The sequence below is a fragment of the Propithecus coquereli genome, unplaced genomic scaffold, assembly GCF_000956105.1.
Source record: "Propithecus coquereli isolate 6110/MARCELLA unplaced genomic scaffold, Pcoq_1.0 Scaffold12, whole genome shotgun sequence".
Taxonomy (NCBI): domain Eukaryota; kingdom Metazoa; phylum Chordata; class Mammalia; order Primates; family Indriidae; genus Propithecus; species Propithecus coquereli.
Window position 1 is genome coordinate 6023576 of NW_012136080.1, and position 26591 is coordinate 6050166.

A 26591-nucleotide genomic window follows, 5' to 3' on the forward strand; every position below is an offset into this window, starting at 1 on the left:
ATTTACAGGGGTTTGGTTTGGTTTTTATATAAATGAGCACATATAATGTGTTTATCACTCTACATCATGCTTTTCTCATTCTATAGTGAATATACTTCCAGGTCAGAGCTATGAATCCAACTTGTCGAAGTCAAATACAATATAAAGAGAAACCTCTAAATTTAAAACATTTTGTTTGGGAAACAAAAATTGCAATTTGGGGCATACACACAGACTGGGGTCATCTTTGGTATGTCTGAAAAACAAAGAAAATGTTGGAGGTTTTATAAAAAGGAGAAATGTTATATTTTGTCTTGAAAGAAAGTTCAGTGGCACGGTAAAGTTTTGGAGAGCTGGCAAGCAGTGATTGGTGAGTGTCAGTGGTGGCTAGAACTAGTCTTAGAGTCACAGCAGGTTGTGTATTAGATAAAACTGGTTTCAGATTACAACAGGCAGTTTCCACAGCCAGGCCTGCAGGGAAGTACATTCCTGGAGCAATGTTATGTGCCCAGAGTGCTTTTTCCCCTCTCACCTCAACTCTGATTTGGTTGAGAATGACAAGAATGACCCAGTTTGCAAGATGAACTTTCACAAACTCATTTAAACATTTTCTACTTAATAGTCTATAATATGGAAGAACTGTAGTGTCTTCAGCCATTCTACTGTCAGTAGACTGTGTCGCATGGATGTGGGGAATTAAAATGGCACTTGGTTGTTTCAGGCTTGAAAAATGCACCTTGTCCCTTCTTGTTCTGAAAGAGCTGGTGGCCTGCCTGGCTCTTAGTGGGACTTTTCAGATGGTGGGTGGGTAAGAACAGCTGTGGGCTATGAGAGGCCATGTGGAACGCCAGGTCAGAATGTGTTTGTGGGCTTGGTACCTGCCACGCACTGGAGACCTCCTTTAGTGGATCTTCTGCTTTCAACACACCTGTCTGAGGAGATATCAGAGCAATCATTCTTGTAGTTGAAACTGAGACCCCTCAAAAGCACCTCGTGACAATGCATTACTTTTCTGATGTCTTTAAGAACTAGGCCACAGCGACATTATATTTTCAATACTGATTATTTCTGTACAGTAAGGACTCAATGCCATCGATAGGTTCTTGGAAACTGCGACCTCACTTGAAATGAAATATAACGAAACTGGTTTTACCACAGGCTAATTGATGTAAACAAGAGTTAAGTTCCTACAGCATATTTCTGGTCACAAAAACATCAGCAAACTGTTAAAGAAAGACCAAAACACTTCTAATATTAAACATTGAAATGAATGTAAACTATACATATATTTAAGAAAGATTAATAAAAATAAGTCAGATCATTATTTACCCAATTATAGCAGTTCAGGGTTGCAGGTGGCTGAAGCCTATCCCAGCAGCTCAGGGCACGGGTGGGAACCCACCCTGGACAGGATGCCACCCCATTGCAGGGCACACGCACACACACCCCCACATTCTCTCTTGCTGGGACAGTGTACACACAACAGTTAACGTAATGTGCACATCTTTGGGATATGGGAGGAAACCCGAGCACCTGGAGAAAACCCATGCAGACATGGGGAGAACGTGCAAACTGCATGCAGACAGCGGCCCCTGCCAGGAAGCTGTTTTTCTTCTCATCAATGTTATAACTCAACGGTATTGAACAAAACGCCCTTGAGGACCTAGTGTACAAAGTCTTGAGACTTTGTCATAGAAATCCACATACCATGAGAGCCAGCTCTCATGCTATCATACTCAAGTAGGAAAACAACTTAAAATATTGGTATCTAGCTTCTTCTGACTCAGGAGAAGCTCTTTCTGGATTTGGTGTGTATGAGTTTCGTTAACACTTTTGAATTCTTAGTGATCTTTTGTGTCTTTCTTTATGAAAAATACTTTTAAATATATGAAGTATTTTATTAATGCTCTGGGTTCAGTTTCTAGCTGGTTGCTTTTAATATTTGAGTACCCACTACTAAATCTAAGCAGCAGGGGACCTGATGTTTCTTACAAAGCCTTCTTGATGAATCTTAGCCTGCGTCTTCTCTGACAAAATGGAGTGGTGAGATGAGCAATAATGACATCTTCTGAGTTTGATCAATGGGTACGGTCAATGGGAATTATTCAGGCAGTCTCTTTCCAAACACCTAGACATTGAATTTTTTACAGTACAATGTTGTGTTTGTGTGTATAGGTCACTGACTGCATGTAACCCTTTGAAATGACAAGCAAACCAGTAACAACTTGCTGCTTTCTCTGTTCCCCGTTGTCATGGCAGTCTGGCGCTTTAACCATCATTTGTAGTCTGGTGGCCTACATCTTAAGAATGCATTTGATGAGGCGCCTGTTGCTTTGCCCATTACTCCCTGATGGACCTGCAGAATCCTAGCTTTTGTATAGGCTTGAAGTTCTTTTAGTCTGAGATTCCCCTGTGCGTGTATCCATGATTCAATTGAGGTATTAAGGATAGTGTTTTAGAACTCCCACAACTCAATAGCAAAAAAACCAAATTACCTGAATTTTTAAATGGGCAAAGGACCTGAATAGACATTTCTCCAAAGAAGATATAAAAATGGCCCACAGGTATATGAAAGGGTACTTATTGACATCACTAATCATCAGGGAGTTGGAGATCAAAACCGCAGTGAGCTATCACCTCACACCTGTTAGGATGGCTATTATCAAAAAGATAAGAGAGAAATGCTGGTGAGGATGTGGAGAGAAGGGAACCCTTGCACAGTGTTGGTGGGCATGTAAAGTACTATAGCCATTATGGAAAACAGCATGGAGGTTCCTCAAAAATTAAAAATATAACTACCATATAATTCAGCAATCCCACTACTGGGTATATATCCAAAGGATATGAAATCAGTATGTTGAAGAAATACTGCCACTTCCATGTTCTTTGCAGCATTTTTTCACAATAGCCAGATGTGGTAAGAACCTAAGTGTCCATCAACAGATGAACATATATAGAAAAAAAAGTGGTATATATTCACAATGGAATATTATTCAGTCTTGAAAAGAAGGTGATCCTCCATTTGCAACAACGTGGCTGAGCCCAGAGGACATTATGCTAAGTGAAGTAAGCCAGACTCAGAAAGAAAAATGCTGCATGATTTCACTTATATGTGAAAAAAAAAAAATCCATAGAAACAGAGAGTAGAACAGTGGTTTGGGGGCCAGGGAGATGGGAAGATGTAGGACAAAGGGTACAAAGTTGCAGTTGTGTAGGATGAGTAAATGTAGAGATTTAATGTACAACATGAGGACTATAGTTAATAATACTGTATACTGGAGATTCGCTAAGACAGTAGATTTTAGGTACTCCTACCACACAAAGAAAGAAAGGTAACTGTGAGATAATATGTTAATTTGCTTGATTGTAGCAATCACTTCACTAAATATGTGTATGTCAAAGCAACATGGTGTATACCTTAAATACCCACAATAAAAAATTAAAATTTAAAAAAGTATAGTGTTTTATGAAAGCATACTGGTGGTTGCTGGGGGAGAGGGAAATGGGGAGTAACTGCTTAGTGGATATGGCGTTTCCTTTTGGGGTGAAGATGTTTGAGAACTAGATGGAATTTATGGTTACACAACATTATGAATGTACAAAATGCCACTGAATTGTCCACTTTAAAATGGTTAATTTCGTGTTACGGAAATTTCACTTCAAATTAAAAAAAAAAATACTTTAATGTGTGTGGTCTCCTGAGCCTGGATATGTGTTTCCCGTTTTTTTTTTTTTTTTAGTTTCAGAAACATGAATTGGTTTAATTAGAAGGTGATAGAAATCTAAGTTTTAAAAGCCCTGAAATAAAAGTTTTAACTTGTTCCACAGATTTAGAAATGATACATACAGAAGACATGGGCTGAAAATATTATTTAAAAGGTTGAATTCCTATTTCTTACCTGTATAATGAAAAGCCCCACATTGAAAAGTGATTGATTTTAGTGTTTTGCTAAATTGGATCTACTACAAAGCCCAGGCAGATTGATGTTATAGCAATAGCAGTCTTGAAGGAACTTTAAAAAAAGAAAAAAAGAGAAGAGACAAGATTTGGTTGAGGAGTGTTATTGGGAGCTTCACCTGTGAGGGAAATTACCGGAGGGAGCTGGTGTCTCTCATGCTCAGTCCTTCGTATTGACAGATCCATTAGCGGATGTAATTAGAAAAGCAAAGTCGGACTCTGAATAATTAGGTTAAAGTCACAAATGATTGCTGGTCAAAATAATAGAAGCTGTTGCAGTTCAGCCTATTTCCTGCTTTATGGAGTCGAGCATAACGTATGCAGTGGTCTCTTTCTTGTGTTGGATGCTGGTACTTTCCCAGTAATAAAGTTTGAAATAGCAAAGACATGGCTTTGGCTCTTCTGCAGATGTCTTAAGGGCTTCGTTTCCAGGGAATAGATAGGGCTGCAGAATGTTTTTGCTAAACAGAACATAGTCATAGCAAAAACCAAATTTACTTTATCCCAGGAGTGTTAAGAAATGTGTGGTTTTGTGGATTATGTTTTTCCCCCTGCTTTCATAACTTTTATTTTTTTACTCTTGAAATAATGGTTTATTTATTTATATGGGGTTATTTTCTGAGAGAAAAACAAAACATTTATTTCAAAAAACGTTTGGACTCCAATGCCACTCAAAATACCTTTTTACAATAGTTTCTATATTTTGATTTTAGAAAAGCCTATTATGAGTCAGGAGAAAAAAATAAGATTTCCAAAAGATTTAAAATACAGTCATGTGGTTCAAAACTCTTTCTTCATCTTAATGGCTATAGAAAAGGGAGGAATTAGGAAATAGTGCCCTTAAATCGGGATGATGTGGGAATGAGCAGAGCTGCAGGCTGGTCAGTACTAATGACTATTGCCCAGTGCCGAGGTCAGGGGGGGAATGAACATGGGGTGTATGTGCCCCACATTTATCAAAGGCCCCACCTAGGCTCCAAAGCCTGACAGGTCTTGGCTTTGGCCTTACAGGGTTGAAAATAAAATTGCAATAACTTGCCAGTTTAAAAGATTAGGAGAATTAACATTTCTGACTTCTTGAAAGTAAGAATTAGAAGTTCTGGCCCAACTGGCCCCACATGCCCCTTGGCAGTAACCAGGCTAGAAGGACAAAGCACTGTCCCCTTGGGTGGGGTAGGGCCTCAGTGTTCATGCCTCTTTCCCTGGCTTGCGTTTACTTTATCTACCTGGCCGCCCGGGGCCCTGGTTCCTGGCGCTGGGATCAGCACCAGGCCTTCTGACACGTCAGGAGATGAGACGCAGCCCCTGCCAGGTGGGGAGGAGCCCCAGAGAACTGTCTCGTGCACTTTGTCCTGTGACAAAGCCCCATTGTGGGGTGAAGATGCAGCATTGTGGGAGCACGGTGAGTGTCCAGGCCAAATGAGGTTTGCAGTCTGACCACAGTAGATAAAGACTAGGGGAACGTGACAGATTAGAAAGCGGAGAGAAAACTGTGATCGGCCCTAACTCTGAGCAGGCTGGGTATTCCTCTCTCTGGAGGGCAACAATGGCTAAGACAGCCGTATCAACATCTCCCATCTTCAGAATATGAAGTTGTAATGAGAAATTTTAACTTGTGATGAGGTGGCTTATGTGGTTCAGCCCTAAAGTGGAGTCCGGGTCAAAGGCCAGGAAGCCAGAGTAACTTCAGCATAACTCACACCATGTCCTTGTAGCTGTCCTCTAGGATGAAGGGGACCTATTGTCCCCAGCAATGCTCCTTAAAGCATCCCTTTTCTCCCACCATCGTGCAGGCAGCTCTTCCCTAGAACTCTCCTGGAAGGCTCTCCATGTTTCCGGGGGTAGTTAGAACAGTGCAATCCCCCCACCTAGTGCCTGGGCTGGCGGAACGCTAGGACCTGGGGCAGCAGGTGTCTTCTTGCTTCTCTTTCCTCCTCCACCCATCCGCATGTGTGGTTAGTCCTTATTGTCATGTGGGCTCTGGTCTTGGGTAACTTTCAGCTCACATTGAAAACACTTATTGTATTATCTGATGTCACTTTTTAGTTAGAAACTGGTACCTTAGTCTCCAAATCGAAATAATAAAATTACTGCCTTCTAAAGTTTGAAGCTCCTTTTGCAATTGCCTGTCCAGAGTCTTCATTTTATAAATGAGGGACCCAAGAGATGGGGAGGAACTTATATGGCTCGCCCAAGGTTGTGTAATTTGTAAACAAAATCAGGCAACTATTACAAAACAAAATAGTAGAGAGGTTACACTGGTGGGTAGGGTGAGAAACAGACCAACAGGCTACAATTGGTATGTCCACCCAAACAGATAAATCATCCCTTTGTTTATTTTTCTAGTAATAACATTAGGGGATTGGTCACTTCATAAGAACTAGATTTTTTTGTTTTTGTATTTCTAAGGTTAAGGTTCAAATAGAATCATGAAATTAAGACCTTTAATCATATTTACAATAGGAGCCTGGTTTTTTTTATTGCTTTGAGATTGTTGAGATTCATTTTTATTTGTTTTTTAACCATGAAGCTAAACTTATTTTGACAGCATGCATACCAAAAATTAAAGCCATAAAATTGCTTAGTTTTGACAGGAGATACATCTTTAGATTTTAAGATAAAAATTTAAAAGATAGTATGTTTTATTCAGGAAGCATTCAACTATGAAGCAGTTGATTTGTATTTCTCGTGTACTGATTTGGAGTGTGGAGGTTAAGGGGTGTGGGTGGTGATGGAGAACAGTCTAGTGGCCCTAGCACCATTTGTCGTTACCATCCCCAGATGACCAGTCCCCCTGGCCAGGCACCTGTCCACCACTGCCAGAGCCGCTGACGGTACTTGTTTTGGGCCCTGTGGATTACACACACGTTGCGCATTTCATCGTCACGAGCACTCTATGACGGAAGACAGGCTGCTGTGTTATCTCTACTTTATACCAGGAAACTCAGTGCTCACATGCCTGAGGCTAACAGCTAGTGATACTAGAATCCTGTCTTCTAAACACATTGACTGCTTTTATTTTTTATTATAGTATGATGCATAAGAGGAAACATATCTTATATAAATTATGAAAATCTTAGTAAAGGCTTATTTTATTATAGCAAGAACAGTTTGCAAAACTTAAACAATATTGGACTGTAGAGGCTGGCTGAGTTTGAGGTCTCATATTTGATGACTCGCAGATGATCTGTGTATACAGTTTGATCAAAGTAGAAGGGATCTTGGTGCTGCATAGTATTTTTAGGTTTGATCAATAATGCTCAATTGCCCTCCTACCAAAAGTCCATTCAGTTTTTCAAATAAAACATGCATCGTCTCTGCCACATGTGGTTTCACCCTTTTGGTTCAGTAGTTCCGTAGTCTCTTGACAGCAGAGGAAGCCTACGCCTGCTTCTGGTTTCCATAAAGCCCACAGCCAGCATCTGCAGGGCCTGGAACTAGAGTACCAAGGGAGACCTTGGGCCGAAATTAGGGTCAGGGGAATGAGCAATATTTTAAATAAAGACATGCTCAGTAACAGTGCTGAATGAGCCATATTAGAGCTTGAAGCGAAAGGAAAAATCAATAATACTGATCTTGTTTTATTGAAAAAATTTGATCCTATGTTCATCATGAGTTTTTTGCATTAATTTTTATTTTTTAACATATTGCATTAAATATTTATCTTGGTCACTGAGGTTTTGGTGCTCCCTTAAATTGTGCACCTGTGGTGAATGTCTACTTACTCCCCACACCCTAGTCTCACCGCTGCCTTGGGCCCGGGGTGTGCGCATGGAGGCACCGTCTACCCTCGCTGCAGACCAGGGAGAAGCCTGAGCAGCTTCGAGAGTGGGCCCAGGGCTGGCAGGGCAGGGAGTTCGAGGGCCTGGGCTGTGTGAGGTTGGGTGCGGGTCCCACGTGGGCACGTGTGCTTGGATCACTTCCCTTGCCTGTGGAGAGGAGAGTGGTTGATGGAGGCCGAAGCAGAGCTCTGCAGAGCTGGTGAATCTCTGGGAGGGGTTGTGCAGGCACAGATGGCTCAGATTCTGACTTCATAAGTCTGGGGTGGGGCCCGAGAGTCTCCATTTCTAACAAGTTCCCAGGTGCTGCTGCTGCTGCTGGACCATGGTGCTGGCCAGAACCCTTGCTCTGAAGCTCAGGGTGCAGGGTCAGGGTCCTTTTTGCCTGGGTCTGAGGAGCTGCTGTGAGACCCCTGGACAGGTTTCCGTGCAGGGGGAACTCGGAGGGGCTCAGCACTCTTTACTAGACTTGACTTTGGATTTGTTTATCTAGCAGCATATGCAGAATGAACCCTTCAAGGGAAAGAGTACATATTTTCTGCTCTCCTGGCCAGTCTTTTATTTGTCACCGTTATTAATGGCGCTTTCTCCAGGATGCTGAATGCTTGCTTTAGAGTGAATCATTGCTATAGATTTTTTTTTTTCCTGTAAATTTCTTGCGTGATGTATGGAAATGAGAGCTATAGTTCTGATGTTATGTGGTATTTATTGTTAAGTACCCCTAGATTTTGTTTGTAAATTTGTTTTTAAAAATAACACATTATTTTTTCAAAAAATACATTAAGAAAAAAATACATTAAGAACTTTTAAATATATATACAGAAGAAAATAAAAATGTCTCATAAATCCTCCATCCAAACAATCCCTATTGAAGGCAATAGTATTGAAAGTATAAAATAAGGATGACCTTTCCACCCTTTCCTCCCTCCTCTAGCCCCTCTCTTCAGTTTTGATGTTTTTGTGATTTCTTCCAGAAAAAATATTTTTATTTATGTCTATGTCTGTCCATCCTTCTAACTTTTTTTAAATGCAAGAGTGACCATACCATTAACACTGTTAGGTACTTTTTTTTTTTAACTTAGCAATGTATCTCGGACAGATTTCTTTATCAGCACTTAACAGATTTACTTTAATCTTCTTAATGGTTCATAAGATTCCTCATTGGGGTGTCCCAGTGTTTAGTCCTCCAATGAAGAACTCTTTGGTTCCAAGAACAACCTTTTAGTAAATATCTTTGTCCATATATCTTTAAAGACAGTATGAGTCCAGCCACCAGAATAATACCAGTAGCAAGGTTGCTAGACAACGGGTGTGTGTGTTTTTACAATTGAAGGCAAACACCCCTGCCCTCCAGAAAGGTTCTCTCCTAACAACTGGGATGGGAGTGCCTGTTTCCCCAACACCCTTGCCCACAAATGGATATTATAGAAGTAAAAAAAGAAAATCTATTATTCTCATAGTGATAAAATATAAAATAAGTAGGACTAAACTTAATAAAGTTGTAATATCTGTGTGAAGAAAACTGTAATATGCTCCCAAGGGACCCAAAAGAAGACTTGAATAAATCAAAGTTATGCCATGTTCTTCTTGGAGGTGAACTTGTGGCATGGTGAAAATATTCTCCCTCAGTTAAGCCATAATTTGAACATGAGCCAATAAAAATATCAATACAATTTTTGGGAGAAGGAGAAATTCAATGAACTGATTTTTGAGGATCATTTAGAAAAACAAATCAGGCAGGAAGATTCAGAAAATAGACAGGAATATAGGAAGATTCGGGAAATAGCCTAACCCAATATTAAAGCATAATATGACTAAAATTGTTCAAGTAGTGTGTAAGATTAATGGATCATAGCCATAAACTTAAATATATTCAGGAGTGGAATATATGATAAAGGTGACATCTCAAATAAATGAGGAAAAATGGATAAACTTCTAGACAGGGGAAATGTTGAATTCATCTTGCATACTTTACATGGGATAAATTCCGAATAGATGAAAGATTTACATGGTAAAAATCAAATAAGTATTACAAGAAGTCACAGGAGAATTGTTTTTATAATCCCAGGTCTTCCTGCCATGACATATAACTTAGAAGCCATTGAAAGCAAGATTGATAAATTCAACTTTATATTAAAAATTCTTCATGGCAAAACCTACGTTACGCAAAGTCAAAAGGCAAACAAATTGAGGGAAGATATTTGCAACTGGTATCACAAATAAGAACGAAATTTCCTAATATATAAAGAGTTTTTACAAACCAATAGAAAAAAGGACTAGTAACCCAATAGAAAACTACACAAAGATCACGCACAGTTCACAGAAAAGGAAACACAGTGTTAAATATGAAATGTTTAATAAGAAAAAATACAAATTACATAATAAGAGAAATAGAAATTACTACCTCACATGTATCATTTTTTTAACCATGAAAATAGCCAGGGCCTGGGAAAAGAAACACCTTTATGTATCACTAATGGCAGGTAAATTGGTTCTGTTTATTTGAAAAATTACAATGCATATATTTTTAACCCAGCAATTCCACATCTAAGAATTTATTTTTTATGTGTACTATATGTGCACATGTGAAATACATGTAGGAATAATATTTTTCATTAAAGCATTACTTATAAAAGCAAAAATTTTCATATCTATGGTGCATCACAAAATGGATCTCTAAAAAAGAATAAGGAAGAGCTCTGTGTACTGCTATGGAATGGTCTCTAAGAAGAGTATACTGTTAATTGATAAAAATTGATAAAAATCCAGGTGTATAATCTTACACTGCCATTTGTGTAAAAGGGGAGGGAGATGTATAGGCCTATTTACTTGAGTATGAATTCAGTGATTGTTAACGCATATACAAAAAAATAAATAATGTTGATTGCCTCTAGGGGAAAAAACCTAGGAGGCAGGGGCTAGGGCTGGGATGTAGATTTTTCACTGAATATACATTTGTACCTTTTTTTCTTTTTAACCTTTTTTGCCCTTCTTAAAAATAAGTAAATTTAAAATCCAAATTTTCAAATAATTCAATAGGTAACAAATTACCTTTCTTGATTTGTGTAGTTCTGTTAAGTTAATGTGAGTGTCTTTTCAAATATTGATTAGCCTTTTCTATTTTTAAGGCAATTTTCTGTTCATATATTTTGTCTTTTCTGTTTTTGAGGAGGGAGGGAGTAGCTTCTTTGCAAATTGAGGAAATTAGCTCTTTGTCTTAAATGTCACAGAAATTTTGTTCCAGTTTGTCTTTTTACTTTGTTTATGCTGCTTTTTGCCACCTGGCATTTTTATATCATATTTGCATATGGTCCTTTTCTTCTTTCCCTCCTCTCTCCTCTCTTCCCCTCCCCTTCCTATTTTTTTCTTTCTTTCTTTTTTTTTTGAGGGGTTGGAAATGACTTTTTGATTGTGGTCACTGAGAAGACTGACTCTAGATTTAAGACATCCAATTATTAACACCCTTGGATGAGTTGGAAAATGACAGTCTGCTTATAAAGTTTCTTTGGAGACAGTAAAGTTGGGAACAAATACGTATTTAGCAAGAGATGACCTAGAGGCTTCTCCCCTAGGGCAAAGGATAGGGACCTGGGTGGGGTTCGAGGGTGGTTTGGTGGGTCTCTGATGAGCCTCTCCTCTCTCCACTGCAGCGGAGCTCCCGCGGTCCTCAGCGGTGAGGCTGGCCTCCCTGCGTGACCTGCCCACCCAGCTCCTGGAGCTGTACCAGCAGGGCTTTTCTCTGGCGGCCTTGCACCCCTTCGTGCAGCCCACTTACCAGCAGGAGAAGACACCCCTCGAGCACATCTTTAGGGCCATCCTGATCAAGAAAACCGACAGGTAAGGCCTCCGTGGATGAATGGTTAGCATCCTGCAGTGGCTAAGGGGTGTCAGATGGAGGATGGGGTGGGGGTTGAAATTTGCATGCGGTTCCCAGGGCCTCTGCCCTCTGACAGCTACAGCAAAAAGTTAGACAACCAGAGAGAAGCTTCCTAATGTCTTTCGATGAAAAGCAAATGTCATGTCCAACTGTAAGTAGAAAGTTCTATGTTACATCCTTTCTCTTCTTTAGTTTATTGGATTAAACTCAGCTGGAAAAACATCTCCTCGAAAGAAATGTACACCCAGAATGATGCAGCTAGTAAAAGTATACTTTCAACCTGAAAAGCATGGCCAGAAAGCACAGTAATTTTCTTAAAGGTTGTATACAAACTTAATGTCTTTTCCCGAACTCTAGAAATACTTTAAAATTTTGAATCCACCGTAAGTTCTGTCAATCAGAAAACCCCTTCTGAATCAAATGCTATAATTGGTTTGGTCTTGATAAAGATTTTTGAGGCTTACCCAGTTGAATGCTTACTACTATATTTCGATTGGGCCTAATTAGGAAAAGAGAGGTGGGGTTGGTCTTTCAAAAGAAGCAATATTATTATTATTATTAAGATAGGGTTTCACTCTGTTGCCCAGGCTAGAGTGCAGTGGCATCATCATAGCTCACTGCAACCTAACCAGCTCCTGGGCTCGAGTGATCCTCCTGCCTCAGCCTCCCCAGCTCCCCAGTAGCTGGGACTACATGTGCACACCACCACACCTGGCTGATCTTTCTATTTTTTTGTAGAGATGGGGTCTTACTCTTGCTCAGGCTGGTCTCGAACTCCTGACGTCCCAAAATGCTGGAATTATAGGTATGAGTCACCACGCCAAGCCTGAACAATATAATTAAAAAAATTTTTTTTAAACGATGAGAATGGGATGGAGAGTGCAATATGTTTTTGCTGCTTTCACAAAAATAAACATTAAAATGAAGTCTGGGAAAAGAAATCCGATTTGTCCTTTGGCCAACTATCATAGAAGGAATAACAACATGTGCCACATTTGAAAGGGAGGAAAAGAGTGCAGGGCGACTGCTCCTCTTTCTCTTTTTAGAAGTCACTTTGCAGGAAGACGAAGTATTAGGCTGGTGTGTTCACAAGGGACAGCTGTGAGGCATGAGGTTGCGTGACTAAGACTGACTTTTCTTTCCTTTATTTCTTCATGGTTGGTCAAGCGCTGGGGCTCTTAGTCTGCATCAACATGCATTAGAATTTGAAGTGAAAGGTGATGCATGTCTTTACTCAAGTCCAGAATTAACGTGGTTTTGGTAGGGTGAAACTCTCAATGTCTGCCTTTTATACTCATTGTTTCTCTATGTTGATTGGCTGTGGGTCAGAATCTGGTCAATCCCAGGAGAAAACTATTCTGGGGGACGTGGTGGTTTTAAGTTACGCTTGACACAGAGGATATATGTAATGATGGTAGCTCACATTTACTGAGCACCCACTGCATGCCAGGCTTTGTACACTGTGCCAATGATAAGCATCATTTTATCCTTATCATCAGCCTGTGAAATACGTGTTATTTTTATTTCCATTTTAAAGGTGAGGAAACTGAGGCACAGACGTTGAGTTGTCAAGGTCACATAGATGGCAGCAAGCAGAGCTTTGACTTGCTCTCAGGAAGGCTGACTCTATTACTCATATTTTTAACTCTGGCATGAAGCACTGGCTGTGTTCTGTAGCCACAGTTCTTTGGAGAACCCCTTTATGACAAAAAGTGGAGAAGTGTATCTTTGATCTTAGTTGAGGTGGTACTTTCACTGCTCAACCTTTCCACATTTTACCTCTCAACAGCCTTCAAATAAGTCAGAATTCCAAAAAGAAAACAAAATAAAAACTGACTTACCGTGTGCTGTCTAAATGACTAAGGCATCCACCGGGCTCCCGTGCTTCTGTTCTGCAGATTGTTCTTTTGGTCTTAGTGTTTAGAGAAGACCAGGCCACTTGGGCCACATCACGGAGTATCTGAGCACAGGGCTTGACACGAGCTTGACTCAAGAAGTGAAGATAAGTCTTTTTTCTCCCCTGCTATGGAATACTTCTCAAACTTTAATGTGTCTATGAATCCTGCAGGGATGTTGTTGAAGAGCAGAGTCTGATACAGCAGGTGTGGGGGAAGGCCTGGGACTCTGCATTTTTAACATGCCCCTGCCCGAGGCAGACACTACTGTTCCATGCACCATGCTTTGAGTAACAAGGGTGTAGAAGACCTAATTCTTGTCTGGCTCCATGCCTGGCACTCAGCGTGATAGAGATTGCCACTTTACTCCCAGGGAAAGCTCTAAGTACCAGGAATGCTGAGAAAGAACACAGGACTCCTGGTTGGAAGGCCTGTGTTCTAGGTTCACTTGGCCACTAGGAAGTGCAGTTGGGGGTAAGGGGAACATCAGTGGATTTTTCTGGGCCTCCATTTTCTGGCTGGTACAGTGCGGGGTTGGGACTACATGATTTGCAAGGCCTCTACCAACTCTGTAAGTTACCTGGTGGGATGAGATGGGTGAGGAAGCTCCTCTTCAGGAATAAGAACCTCCACTCTGGGGACTAGACCATTCCAAGCCAGCAGTGGAACTGGGAGGTTAAATAGGGTTTCTTTACTTTTAGTTTGGACAGGGCATGAGTGAATGAACCTACTTTCCAGAAGAGAAAAAATGAGTAAAGCTATTGAGAAGCACGAGACAGTGGCGTGCAGGAGGGTTTTCAAGAAAGGAAAGGTGGTAGTCCCCTTGGGATTGAGTTCACCTTGGTTCGAAGTGCATGAGCTCCCCACCTGGTGTCTTTAATGAATATTCTGACTCTTTGATAAGCAGACACAGGAAAGAAATTCCTCACTTAACTTTGTGTTGGGTCTTTCGAACTGCCATTTTTTTTTGGTAAAGAAAGCTGCAAAAGCTTGGTAATTTACCATGTAAAATAAGGCAAAAATGACCAAGAGGCTCTCCCCCCACTTCCATCCTCAGTAGAATTGGGTGGGGGAGTGGTGGTAGTTGGAAGCAAGGTCATTATAAAATATAATTTTACAGTACAGGTATTTTCTCTCCTAGCAAATTCAATAACCATATCTTTTTGTATCATGAGGAAAAAAAACCCACGCTCTTAAAAATAATCAAACAAAAAAACCCTGCAACTTTTTCTTTATCATTAGGGAGTTTAAGTAGTAAAAATAAAACAAAGAAAACCTTATGTAATTAATTTTTAATATGACAGTTAAAGTGGTGTTTTTCATAAAGTCTGCCAAACTTCTGACTGCCATAGATGCTGTTAAGAGAAATGACTTAGCTTTTAAAAAGGAAGTAAATGCCTGGTTAATATTTTTCAAGTAAAGCACATCGAAAGAGCTGTAGATACACTTTCTAGATTACTATCTGTACAAATGAAGTTCATTAGCAAGACTCACCATGGGATGGCTGCTTGAAACTTGAATATCAACTTAATGTGTTGGAAAGGCGAACATAAAGTTTTTAGCCAATGACTGGGCTTTGGGATATGCAGAAAGACCAGGAAAAAGAACAGAACCATTCAAGCCTGTGTTGATTTACTCATTCATTCATTCATTCTTTCACAAACGCTTGCTGAGCTTGTACTCTTTAAGGTATTATGCTAGGAGCTCCGCTTGTGGGACGGTAGGGAGCACAGGTGCAGGGCTCAGTGGGACATGGAGCCTGCCTTTCAGGTACTGAGAGTCTAACAGAAAATGGAGTATGTATCTTATGCTGTGAGAGTTTGAAAAAAGGAGATGTCGCCTCCCACTAGAAAGCAAACCAGGGAAATGTTTCAGGAGGAAGGAGCTTTTTAAATTGGGCCTGATTTCGTATGGGAAAACATAGAAGTAATGAGCACGAGATGGGAAGAGTTTATTTAAGTCTTATAATGAAATGTTTTCTAGTGGTGTTTGAGTAATTTGAGAGCATCATTGACAGTCTGAATTATTAATGAGTCATTCCAAAAGCAGTACTCAGTACAGTAACATTCCTCTGAGCTCTCTACCATTTTGACAAATTTAACTTAAATCTATGAACAATTACCTGATCTTTTCTTTTGAAAATTCTAATAACTGCCATTTCATTTTAAGATGGCAGGGAAAACCACACATCTAACTATAGATTGTTCTTCATTCTAAGAACATTGAGTTAGTCCAAGTCAGTCAGGATGAATAGCTGAATATGAAATACTTAGCGAATAAGAGAGAGTTTGTACTTCCTTTTCTCAACTCTTTCTTTGGAGCACTTAGTGATTGTTAACAGACAATATAGTTGCATTCACTCTGAATTCTAAGTACAGTTAAGTGATCCTTCATTCTTTGAGGGCAGTTTTCCTTGGAATGAATTGCCAAAAATCTCAAAACTTGATGGCTAAGAGAAGTCAGTTATTAAAATGTCACTTCTGATGTTTCAGGAGTGTGAGTTTAATCTCAGTCATTTCATGGTTTTAGTTGTAAGTACAGCACAGCAATACCTGGTGCTGGCCATTTTTCAGCTGTTGAATTGTTGTTCACACATGGAGCTAGAGTGTCATCGATGTGTTTTTCATCACTAATGGGTTGAAACCATTTGGTTACAGCGCCCCTGGTGTAACACCTTATTGGCACAGGAACCAGGACACTGGGCAGCTCTGTGGACGCTTATCAGGCATGTTTTGGCCTAGGATTGAGGGGGCACCTGGAGGAGCTACAGTTAATGCAAGGGGTGCGATTATAACACTCTTGTGGAAGGTGGAAAATGTGTATAATCAAAATTGCTCTTGAAAATCTTAAGTACCCATGAAATATATTCATAATGTATTAATAATGTCTCTGTGTCTCTCTACCTGAACAATGTGTGTCTTCCTTCAAAGCTGGATCAGCTTGCTGTTTCCAACAGTGAACCCCATGGGGTGCTCAGTTGTTTCCGGTCTGTAGTGAATGCTCATTAGAATCACACGTGGGGTGGTGAGGTGCTTGCATCTAGCGGGGCATTTGTGGAAACTGAGATTGAGTGAACAAGAGCTCCACATCTCCTTCTCAAGTCCATTCTGGGGCACATCTGCCTATTGGGTAGAGTGGCATAAATGTTCCTCCCTTTTAGTTGGATTTTTCTAAGATAAATATGTGTTATGTAATTTCATTGTGCAAGATGACTCTAAGGAACACCTAGATCTCAAGAAATTTATCTATCTACTGCAGGGCTATAAAATATATATGCAAATTATGCAATTGTCTAGCTAAGTCTTTAGGTCTTAGTTTGCATTTCTAACCCAGAATTTGTTAATGGGGGTGCTTTAGAAAAGGAGGATCCTTGGCTGTCATGTGCTCTGGGTTTGGGATGCTGGGTAGATTTGAACAGGAGTGAGAAGGGCCTCCCAGGCAAGGAGACTGGCCCTGGAGAGTCTGAAGCCTGGAAGAGCAGACCATGGGCGATGAGGAGTAGCTGGAGCACAAGACCCAGAGGCGAATGGTGGGAGGACAGGCATGAGAAGCCTGGGGCTGGAGATGAGGCCGGGGGAGGCTGTGTTTGGAGTCGTTTTAAGCCTGTGAGGACTGGGTCCACTTCTCTCTCTGCTGAATTAGCCAAGGCTGTTGAGGTCCTCGTTCTAGATGAGATTCCTCCAGTGATTCTTAGAAGAGATGCAGTGGGTTGCTGAGAGCTACAGTGAGTTGCTTCATTCCAAATTGACCATATGCTTGGTGTCTGAGAAATTTTTTCTCTTAGACCCTATCAGCAAGCTCTACTCCCAAGTACTTAGGGGCAGCCCAAATTACGGAATGAGTCAACTCTGGCCACCCAGGGTCAAGTGATACAGAGAGAGACAATTCTTTTGGCTTTTGGCTGTTTTATTTCCAGGAAAGAAAATCTCAGTGAATGCTCGGTCATTACCCTTTGTTTCCTCTCTTGAGGCCCAGAATCTAAAATCCTGAAGCTTCTGCTTTTATTCTAAGACAGGGCTTGCGACAAATTCAAGATGCCTACTGGGGATTCTTGGGAATTGGACAGCCAATGCCTCAGCTCTGCCCTATGGTTGCTAGATCTTATATTTTTTTCAAGAAAAGCCAGAAATCTGGATTTTTATGTGGAAACTTCTTTTTAAAATGTTGCCTCACCCTTTCAAGATACCATTGTGTATCCCTAACCACGCCACTGGCTGCCATCTTACAGCCTCTGAGACTCCGTGTGATACTTACGTTGGTGGAGTTAATCACGTGCCCTTTGAGCCGCTGATTCTGCCTTTGACACAGAGCAATCACTGCACTTCTCAGCCTCTCCTGTTACTGTTTTTTCATATGTCTGCCCACCTCCCCTCCCCTTGCTAAATCTTCTTTCGTGTTTGGATTCTCATTACTTTGAGTGCCAGGTCTGATTAGGTATTGCTCAATAGAATTTTCCTGAATCAAGTAGAGTAAAACCACGCCCTTGGAATTTTGGTTTGATTGTTCACTAAAGGACCATAAATTCATTAAGAGGCGGATCTGTCTTTGGTTTACCTATATACCAGTACCAAAAGTGCATCTGGATAATGCAGGCACACAGCACGGACCCCAAGTAATGGAACACACACACACACACACACACACACACACACACTCTCTCTCTCTCTCTCTCTCTCTCTCTCTCTGTCTCTCTATTCTTTCATTGCCAAAATCACAGTAACTTGCCACAAGAATATATATCCATTATTTTTCACTTTTTTCTTTTTAAAAAACATCCAAAAGATGGCCTTCAAAGAAAAGGAAATCTTTGTAGACTTTAAGTGAAGTACAAATGCATTACATTGCCTTTTTTTTTCTAACCTACAAGATAACATGAACATTTTCTTTGGCATTTGAAAAGGGCAAAATTGGGAAAGTACAAAATTTTATTGGAACCAAAAAGAAAATTCTTTTAAAAATTATAGTCAAAAGCGTCCTCTTCAAGTGGCCTCGTATCTCTTTATGTCTAATTTTTACCAATTACTTTGACACTTGGGAGAATTATAGGGCTTCTAGAAAGAGGTTTCATAATTAAGCGAAATGCACAGGGGGTGGTAGCGCCTCCCGGGGTGTGCCCTAGAAAATGCTCACACGCGAGGCCGAGGATCAGCCCTGGAGCTCGCTGATTGCTGGGATCACACGTGGGGAAGAAAAGCAACGGTGGGCTCGATGATTGACACGCGCTGCTGTGATGGGGAGCCCGCAGCAGCCGGTTTAGTCCCGAGAGCAGAAATCAAGGAAGGTGAATTCAAAGCTCTTTTCTTAAATCAGAGCAGGGAATAAGAAGCTGTTTGTTCAGCACAGGAGCCGTTATTTTGGATTCAGATACAGGAAGGGCGCCCACTCTACTGGCGGCTGCCCCTCATTCTGTTTCTGGCGTGGTATCATCCTTCGTCAGTTTTCTTGAGCTTCCTAAGGTGTGTGGAGGACTTGATTAGCTCTCGGGCTGCCACCGCGCCCCCCAAGGAACTGTCCAGCAGCGCTGAGACTGCCTTAATTTCGTCCTCCTGTTTTCCCATCTCCCTCCGGAGTGACACCCTTTTCTGGTGTGTTGAAGTTTCAGGATTCACTGTTAATTATTGTGTTTGCACTTTCCAATCTAATACGCTGGCGTAAAGCCACATTCTCTTGGGGAAAGGGTTTTTTTTTTCCTCTTCACAACCCTAAATGGCTTGCCTTGTTGCTCCTGTTCTCTTCTTCCAAAGCACCGGCCCTCATCCCAGTGGAGAGGACGAGAGAGGCGTCCACGATTCCTGCGTTGTTCATATGAGAGCTCATTTTCCCCGCCCCGTTTAGTAGCTGGCCTTGATTGCCTGTGTCTTTCCCCACATTTTATTATTTTTATTTCTGTCGCCTCTGAGAGAGAGCATTAGCATACTAGTGATTTCCAGTCTTTCCCCAGAAGTATTTTGGAATGGCAGAGAATAGTGAGTAGGTACTCAAAACACAGAAGCACAAGCACTAAATTTCTTTGAAATTTCCTATTGATCTTAAAACTTATGCAAATACTACAGTGCCATGAAATGTCTGTATTTATTTTTAAATAAGACAAAGGCCCTCTCCTCCCACGTGTACATCCAATCTTTAAATAAAAATTGATTCTAGGAAGATTTATTCTGTGGCATTGCAAGGTAGACTACAGGGACACTTAGACATGATTTTTGAGGGCTGTATGCATACAGTGTAGGTAATTTCATTGCAAATAATTTTACTAAAGTATTAGAGCTTTGTATTTATATATCTATCTCATATTAAATTTAGGAACTCGGATTGTCTTTCTTTAAACTTTCCTGACAAAGTCCTTTTTATCTTTGTCAATCAGAGGTAACTTAGATTTTGTGTGTTTTTCAGGCAGAAAAGATACCATGGTCATTATCAGCGATGGGTTGTGGAAAAGACTAGTACCAATTGAATTTCACTTTTTTAGATATGAATGTAGAAGCAGGTGATAAATAACTTTCAGGTGTATATAAATACATTATTAGTGATTTAAATGTTCTTGAGATTTTGATATGATTATCTCTATAATCTGTCCAACTGGTTTTTATCACAATTTTAAGTTTGAAAGATGGAACTGTTTTGCAAAGAGGTAAATGCCATAAATATGATTTAGTGGAGTACGTCGTTTCATCCGCCTCCTATTCATCCACCACAAGTTGGAACTTAAAATGGCTACGGAGACTTTAGAAACAAAATTAATAACATGTATTCATACAACACCTGTTTCTGAGGGTCTGAGAACACTTTGCTTCGTTCCTGTGTGTGTTGAGTATTATAATTAATTCTTACTATGTCCTCATGATTGTTGTTTTTGTTGTTAGTATTTGCTGAAAACATTATGTGTTCAGCAGAGGTTTTATACATAGCACTATTTTGTAGCTGAAAGGTGCCATTATCTCCACTTATCTCCTCTTTCTCATTTTATGTCCTAGAAAATAAGACTGAAGAAGTCACTAATGACTTCTCAGTACTGAAGTTTGGGGTGCGTGCGTGGGAGTGTGTGGTGGGTACAGAGCTTAAGTTCATCTGGAGACCCATGGTGCAGAAATGTACCATCTTTTTGCTCACAGGCCCTGGAGCTCATAGGAGTGTCCTCAAAGAAGTCTGAGAATCCTCTCGGCTTTGCAGCATCCCCAGTCCCCATGGCTACACTGTGGGACCAAAGGCCTGGCTAATCTCCACACTGGTTTCAGGACATAGAGTTGCCACTGCAACTTGGAGCACCCTGGGCGGCTCCGTTCAGCAGGCTGGCTGGGCCTTGTCAGTTTCTGCACTAAATGGTTGTATGCAAATGGTGGTTCTAGGGCCATTAGTGTGTTATTTTCTCTTTCCTAAAAACAAAATCTAAATGTACTTACTAGGTGTCTGTTGTGTCCTCTAAGCTAGTAGTAGCCTTTGTTAGCAAGAATAAGGTGAACATGATCCCTGCTCTGGAGGGGTTTATAATATACTTCTATATTTAAGTTCCCAAAATTGCTATGTCAAGCAACCTGGATCTTATTAGGTACAAAAAGCCCCTTTTTCTTGTGAAGAACGTTTATATGTTTGCGGGCACTTCTTAATATGATTTATTGTTTTTGGTAATGGCCATAATAGCTACCATTTATTTATGCTGTGGCTGGACAGTGTCCTTGTTCATTGCTTCATGATACATGTTATCCTTATTCCAGAAAGCCAAGATGAAGAAAATGAGTCTCAGAGTGGCAGGTTGTCTAGGTCAATGTTCACATGTTTCATGAGTGGAGGAATCAGGATTTACATTGTCTACTTCTAATTTTTTAGCCATTAGGGTTAGGGTAGGGGCAGAATTTCTCAACCTTGGCACTATTGACATTTTTCGCTAGAGACTTGTACGGGGGGCTATCCTGTGCATTGTAGGATCTTTTGCTACATCCCTGATGTCCACCCACTCGATGCTAGTAGCAAAGCCCCCACCCCACAGTTGTGACACAGTCTTTGTGCACACATGCACACACACACACACAAATGGTCAGACTGACACATCTCTCACTGTTGGTAAGGGCTTTGTTGGGCACAGTGTGAGATTAAAACATCAGTGCCCACCTATTTAGATCTGATTTGAAGAAGTTTGAAATTATCAAATTTTTCAAATGTGGATTACACCAATGATTATTAACAGTGAATCCCAAGTGTATATTATGCTTTAAGATATTAGCTTATTAATAATATCAATTTATTGTGATCATTTTAAAATATTGCCTATTTCCTCTGTTTCTCATCTTTTTAAATTTTCTGTTTTGTATGTTATGTTTTGTAACGCATGTAAGATGTTAGTGTAGTGGTACTCAGTTTTTTTCTGACGGGGTGTGTGATTAAAAAAAATTGCTTCTGGATCACATTGGTGGTTTCCGAAGCAGTTAGAGTGTTGCTGCTCAAAGTGTGATCCGTGGACCAGCAGCACTGGCATCACTGGAGAGCTCCCTGGACATGCAGACTCTGGCTCTGCCCAGACCTGCCAGTCAGAATCTGCATCTTAAGAAGAGTCCAGATGATTTGTGTGCACATTAAAGTTTGAGAACAGAGTTAAACTATGCTTTCCTATAACATAGCCATTAGCCACGTGTAGCCATTTAAATTTAAATGAATTAAAATGAAATAAAATTAAAGACACAGTTCCTCAGTTGCACTGGCCACATTTCATGTGTCAGTAGCAAAATGTGGGTAGTGGCTACTTTATTGGACAGTGCAGATATAGAACATTTCTGTCACCTAGCTCAGTTGGAAGATGTAGGTAGGATGATCTAGAAAAGAAGGAAACAATAAACAAAGCTTAATTTGGAACATATGAATTAAATGCGGATAGAGAAGAGACTTTCTGTCACTCAACGGAACATGGTGCATAAGAAAGTCTTGTGAAGACCATTCATGTGTGGCTATTGTTATTTTTGTTTGCAGATATGTAACTTTTCTGAACCAGTAAACGTCAGGCAGAGCTACTTTTATTCAGTGTTCTGTTTGTGATAAAATATATTAATTGTGCATTACTATTAATACTAGTTCTTTCTATATCTCTCAAGGTAAAGGAGTAGCCTTGCAGGATTCCAGGGAAGGTGGGACTCTCCCCTCAATTCCAGTCCTTGCAGCTGCTTTCCTCCTTTCTGTATGTAGCCCAGCTTACTGGGGATTGAAATTCTTTTACAGCTGCACTATACAGGGAACACTGAGGTAAAGTTTGTGTGTCTGTTTCCCTCTTGGCCTTTTAAGGTTAACGGTGGACTCCTTGTAATGCATAGCTACTCATTGTTTATCTACCGGGGAGCCAGCCCTGCCTGTAAGCTATGAGACAGGATGTGGCAAGATTTCTCTAGAATAAGTAGCAGGATTGGATAGTTAGATGCTCTGGTGACGTGCACCCATTTGGCCATGCCCAGCTCCCCGAGACAGTGTGTGGTGAGAGCATCATTTGCACATCTCCCCCCATCATTTTCAGACTGTTCCTGGAGATACCAAACCCTTTCCAACAAAAGTGGTGAGTGTCTTTTGGTGAAAGAGGAAGGGAAAATCAGAAGAAAGGGCAGTGTCCCATCTATGCGTTAATTCTTCTCCTTCTTTCTGCTTCCTACTTCAGAATTCCCCTGATATACTCTGTAGTTAGGTGTTTTGTTTAAAGATCCACTAGGATTTCTTTATTTGACTTTTACTCCCTGAATATAATTTTTGTTAAGCCTTAATATTAGGGAAAACTTTTAACTCCAGCAGCCGCATTTTATTTTGGTAGATTTGGCTCATTTTGCAAAGAGGGGTCATAAAAATTATGGGAAATCTTCCCCTGTTGTTCTGAGAGCATCTTTGGGAAGCAGCAATTCTTGCCCCTCCTCCCAACCACCAGCACTTGCAGGGAAAAGAAATACCTAAAATCTCTCCCTCCCATCCATCCACTTCCTCTACAAAAATCTTAGCTGAGCTCTCATTTCTACTCTCCTAAAATATCCTTCATCTCTTCCTACGTCGTACACGGTGCCAGCTGTGTAATCTTCCCCAAATCTGTATTGTAGTTATCTTCTTCTGTCTTAAAGACCATCCGTGACTCCCCTTAATGTCAGAATTAAGGCGAGTCCCATCCTTGTTTTCCAGCCTTGTTTCCCACTGTTCTGCTTGGCCATGGCAGAGCCCTCAGACGCAGACCCATCCTGACAGTGAGTTCTTCCACACGTTCCTCAGGCTCGTGATTCCTGACCCAGCGGAGTCACAGGCACCGTCACCTTCGTGCACTCTTTGCCAAACTGGCCTATTTATTATTTCCTTCGTATAAGTCATGCTTTTTATCAGTTGAGATTTTTACTAATTTTTGTTCTCAGTGCCTAGAATGTCCTTTTGTCCGTTGTCTCATGACTAATTTCCACAGAGCCTCAAAGATTCAGCTCACATGCTTCTTGCTTTTAAGAATTCCCCCTGATCCCTGACACTGGAAATAACCGAAGTCTCATTGCACTTGTTTACATATGATGCTTCAGCCCCTCTCGCAGACTTGCAGTTTCCAGAGGCAGCATCTAACTCAAAGCCTTCAATTTCTTCTATGTGGTCTGTAGTCAAGCAGGTGATGGATAGATGAGTGAATAAATAATAGATTTTTTATTGTCATTAGTTACGCATGAGTTAACGAAACTAGGAAGAGCCTTCTTTTTCTTTCATTGACAGATCTTTTTCAGTTCTTTTGCTCATTTCTCTCCCTACTACTTTAAAAAAAGAGCCATTCTGATTATTCTTTTTGAACCTGGTGTTCTTTTTGGGGGAAAAAAATCTTAAAATTCCTTCCTGTTTCCCAGGGATAAAGAATTTGTTTCTGTCAACTGACATTTAGTCATATTTTTTCCTGGTTGGAGAAGTGCCTAGTAATCTAAGCTTGTGTTTGTCACTATTCCTTTTGATTATTTCTAAATGAAGCAAAAATAACCCTATTGATAAATTACACATTCTCTCTCCTTTTCATAATTGAAGTTTAAACTATGCCTGATATCCTGGGAAAAAGAAGACATTGTTTAAACTCACGGTCTTTGAAGAGATCTAAGGGATTTATGAGCTGAAATGAGATCTATTACATGTTTATTATTTAAAAGTAAAGTGTATGATAGTTTTAGTCACATGCTTATATTACTTAAAAGTACAGTTTATAATAGTTTCCTGACAGGCATTTGTTTTTCAGTAGCCTCATTTCAAGTCTTCCATGAGACCAAAATAAGTATTCAACTTACTAGTTGGCACTTTGTCAGAATTAATTCAAGGATTAACCCTTTTGCCTGTGGTAATTACCAATATTTAAAGCACTCTTAAATGTTAACAGTACTTGTTGCAAAAATGTCCGTTTAATGGCTTAGAAGAGTGTTATGTCCCAGCCACCAGAGCAGAGTGAGGACCGTGTAACCGTGTTGGCCTTGGTCTTCCTGGGCAGGGAGGAGCTCTGAGGGGAAGAATCTGCCGAGTCATTGCAATGGTTTAGGGGTTAGCTATTTTGCTTACGATACAGTTAGATAATCTGTTCACTCTTATCTACACCCTGGCATTCAGCCTTCTGTGACTCACATAGGAACTTTGTGTGTATAACCACAGACTAGTGGCTGAGAAGTCAAACAATCCCAAAGCTTTTGGCCTATACAACATTTAAAAACGTTTGGAGCCAAAATTTGACAGTTATGGCCTATATAAAAAACGCAATTTCGTGGCTTCTTTAAAAAAATTATAAGATTTGGCAACCCTGGCCTGTAATTCCTAGTAATAGTTAGGATATAAACTGCCCAGTTTACTGTGGTTTCCACTGATCCCGTTGTCCCCCGACACTGGAGAGACATGGCACTTGCCGTCTATCATCACTTTTGCACTGTGACTTTGCTCATGGTGGACACGAGTGTCTCTGCAACCACAGCACTTTCAGAAACGAGAATGTGACAGGGAGTCTGACAGCACTCTGCGAAGAAAAATAGGAGAGTGCATATTTCTTGGTGGACATTCCTATGTAATTTATATGAGAACAAAGTGTCTAGATCATGTATTTTGGTTAAAAAAAATCCTTTACTCATTGCCTGTGGGCCTTGAGTTTGCAACCTTGTTTGACCCTCTGGCCCTCCGCTGCCAGGGGAGTGACCACACAAGCCTTGGCAGACGTGACAGTTGTGACGAGGGAGGATCTCCAGGTATGTCTCTGCGTGTTGTGCACAGTTTATTACGGTGGATGTTTGTGTATGAGTAATGAGGTCAATGTGACACAGAATAGGTGGTCTTTTATTAGGTTTTAAACAACTCTGACATCTGTGGCCAGTTGTGTTGACATTTGAATTTCTTTAGCACGGGGACACAAGGGCTCTTTGCTCTCCTGCCTTGCAGTTAAGGAAAGGTTCGTGTACAAATGTTCAGTGTCTATATTGACTTTTGTGTATGTGTTTGACAAGCATTTATTTATTTATTTATTAAACTTGTTCACATTCAGTTTGGGCCCAAGTTTTAGTTAAAAGATGTTAAAGAAATGAGGACTGTTTTGGATGACAAAAAAGTTCTGGAAATGGATAGTGAGGATGGTTGCACAACATTGTGAATGTACTTAATGACACTAAATTGTACACTTAAAAATAACTAAAATGGTAAATATTATGTGATGTATATTTTACCACAATAAAAAATAAAAAAGAATGAGGAAATAAGAAGTTGGAAGTACTTTTGAGTTTTTCTGACCAAAAGAAGTGTAGACTCCATCCTTATATTTCATGTATCTCTGGTCTTTTTTCTTGAAGTTTTGTTTTCCTCTTAGAATATAGGAGTCTAAATTGCTGATCTCTACAAGGCATTCTTTCTGTGTTTTCCCTTTTGCATGGATTTGCTCAGCTGTCTCCCAAAGAAAATCTCTAGGAGAGTGGCAGATAAAGTGTACCCAGCCTAGGAATTATTTATTTATTTATTTATTTATTTATTTATTTATTTATTGCAAGCATGAAACGGAGTTTATTGAGGAAGGACAAGATAAGTTTACAGAGCAAGAGCAAGATACAGGTTCACAGAGCAACAGCAAGATACAACGAACAGCGCTCTCTGTCGAACGGACCCCTTGGTTGTAA

The 26591-nt window shown here is 40.4% G+C and overlaps 1 protein-coding gene across 1 annotated transcript in view; it reads left to right on the forward strand.

Moving 5' to 3' along the window:
* Window positions 1-10192: 10192 nt before the first annotated feature.
* Window positions 10193-26591, forward strand: part of RFTN1 (raftlin, lipid raft linker 1) — a 117554-nt gene continuing 101155 nt past the window's right edge. Inside the window, exons 1-2 of the mRNA XM_012663222.1 lie at window positions 10193-10199; window positions 11367-11553. Coding sequence (XP_012518676.1) covers window positions 10193-10199; window positions 11367-11553 — 194 coding nt within the window. The remainder of the gene's footprint in view (window positions 10200-11366; window positions 11554-26591) is intronic.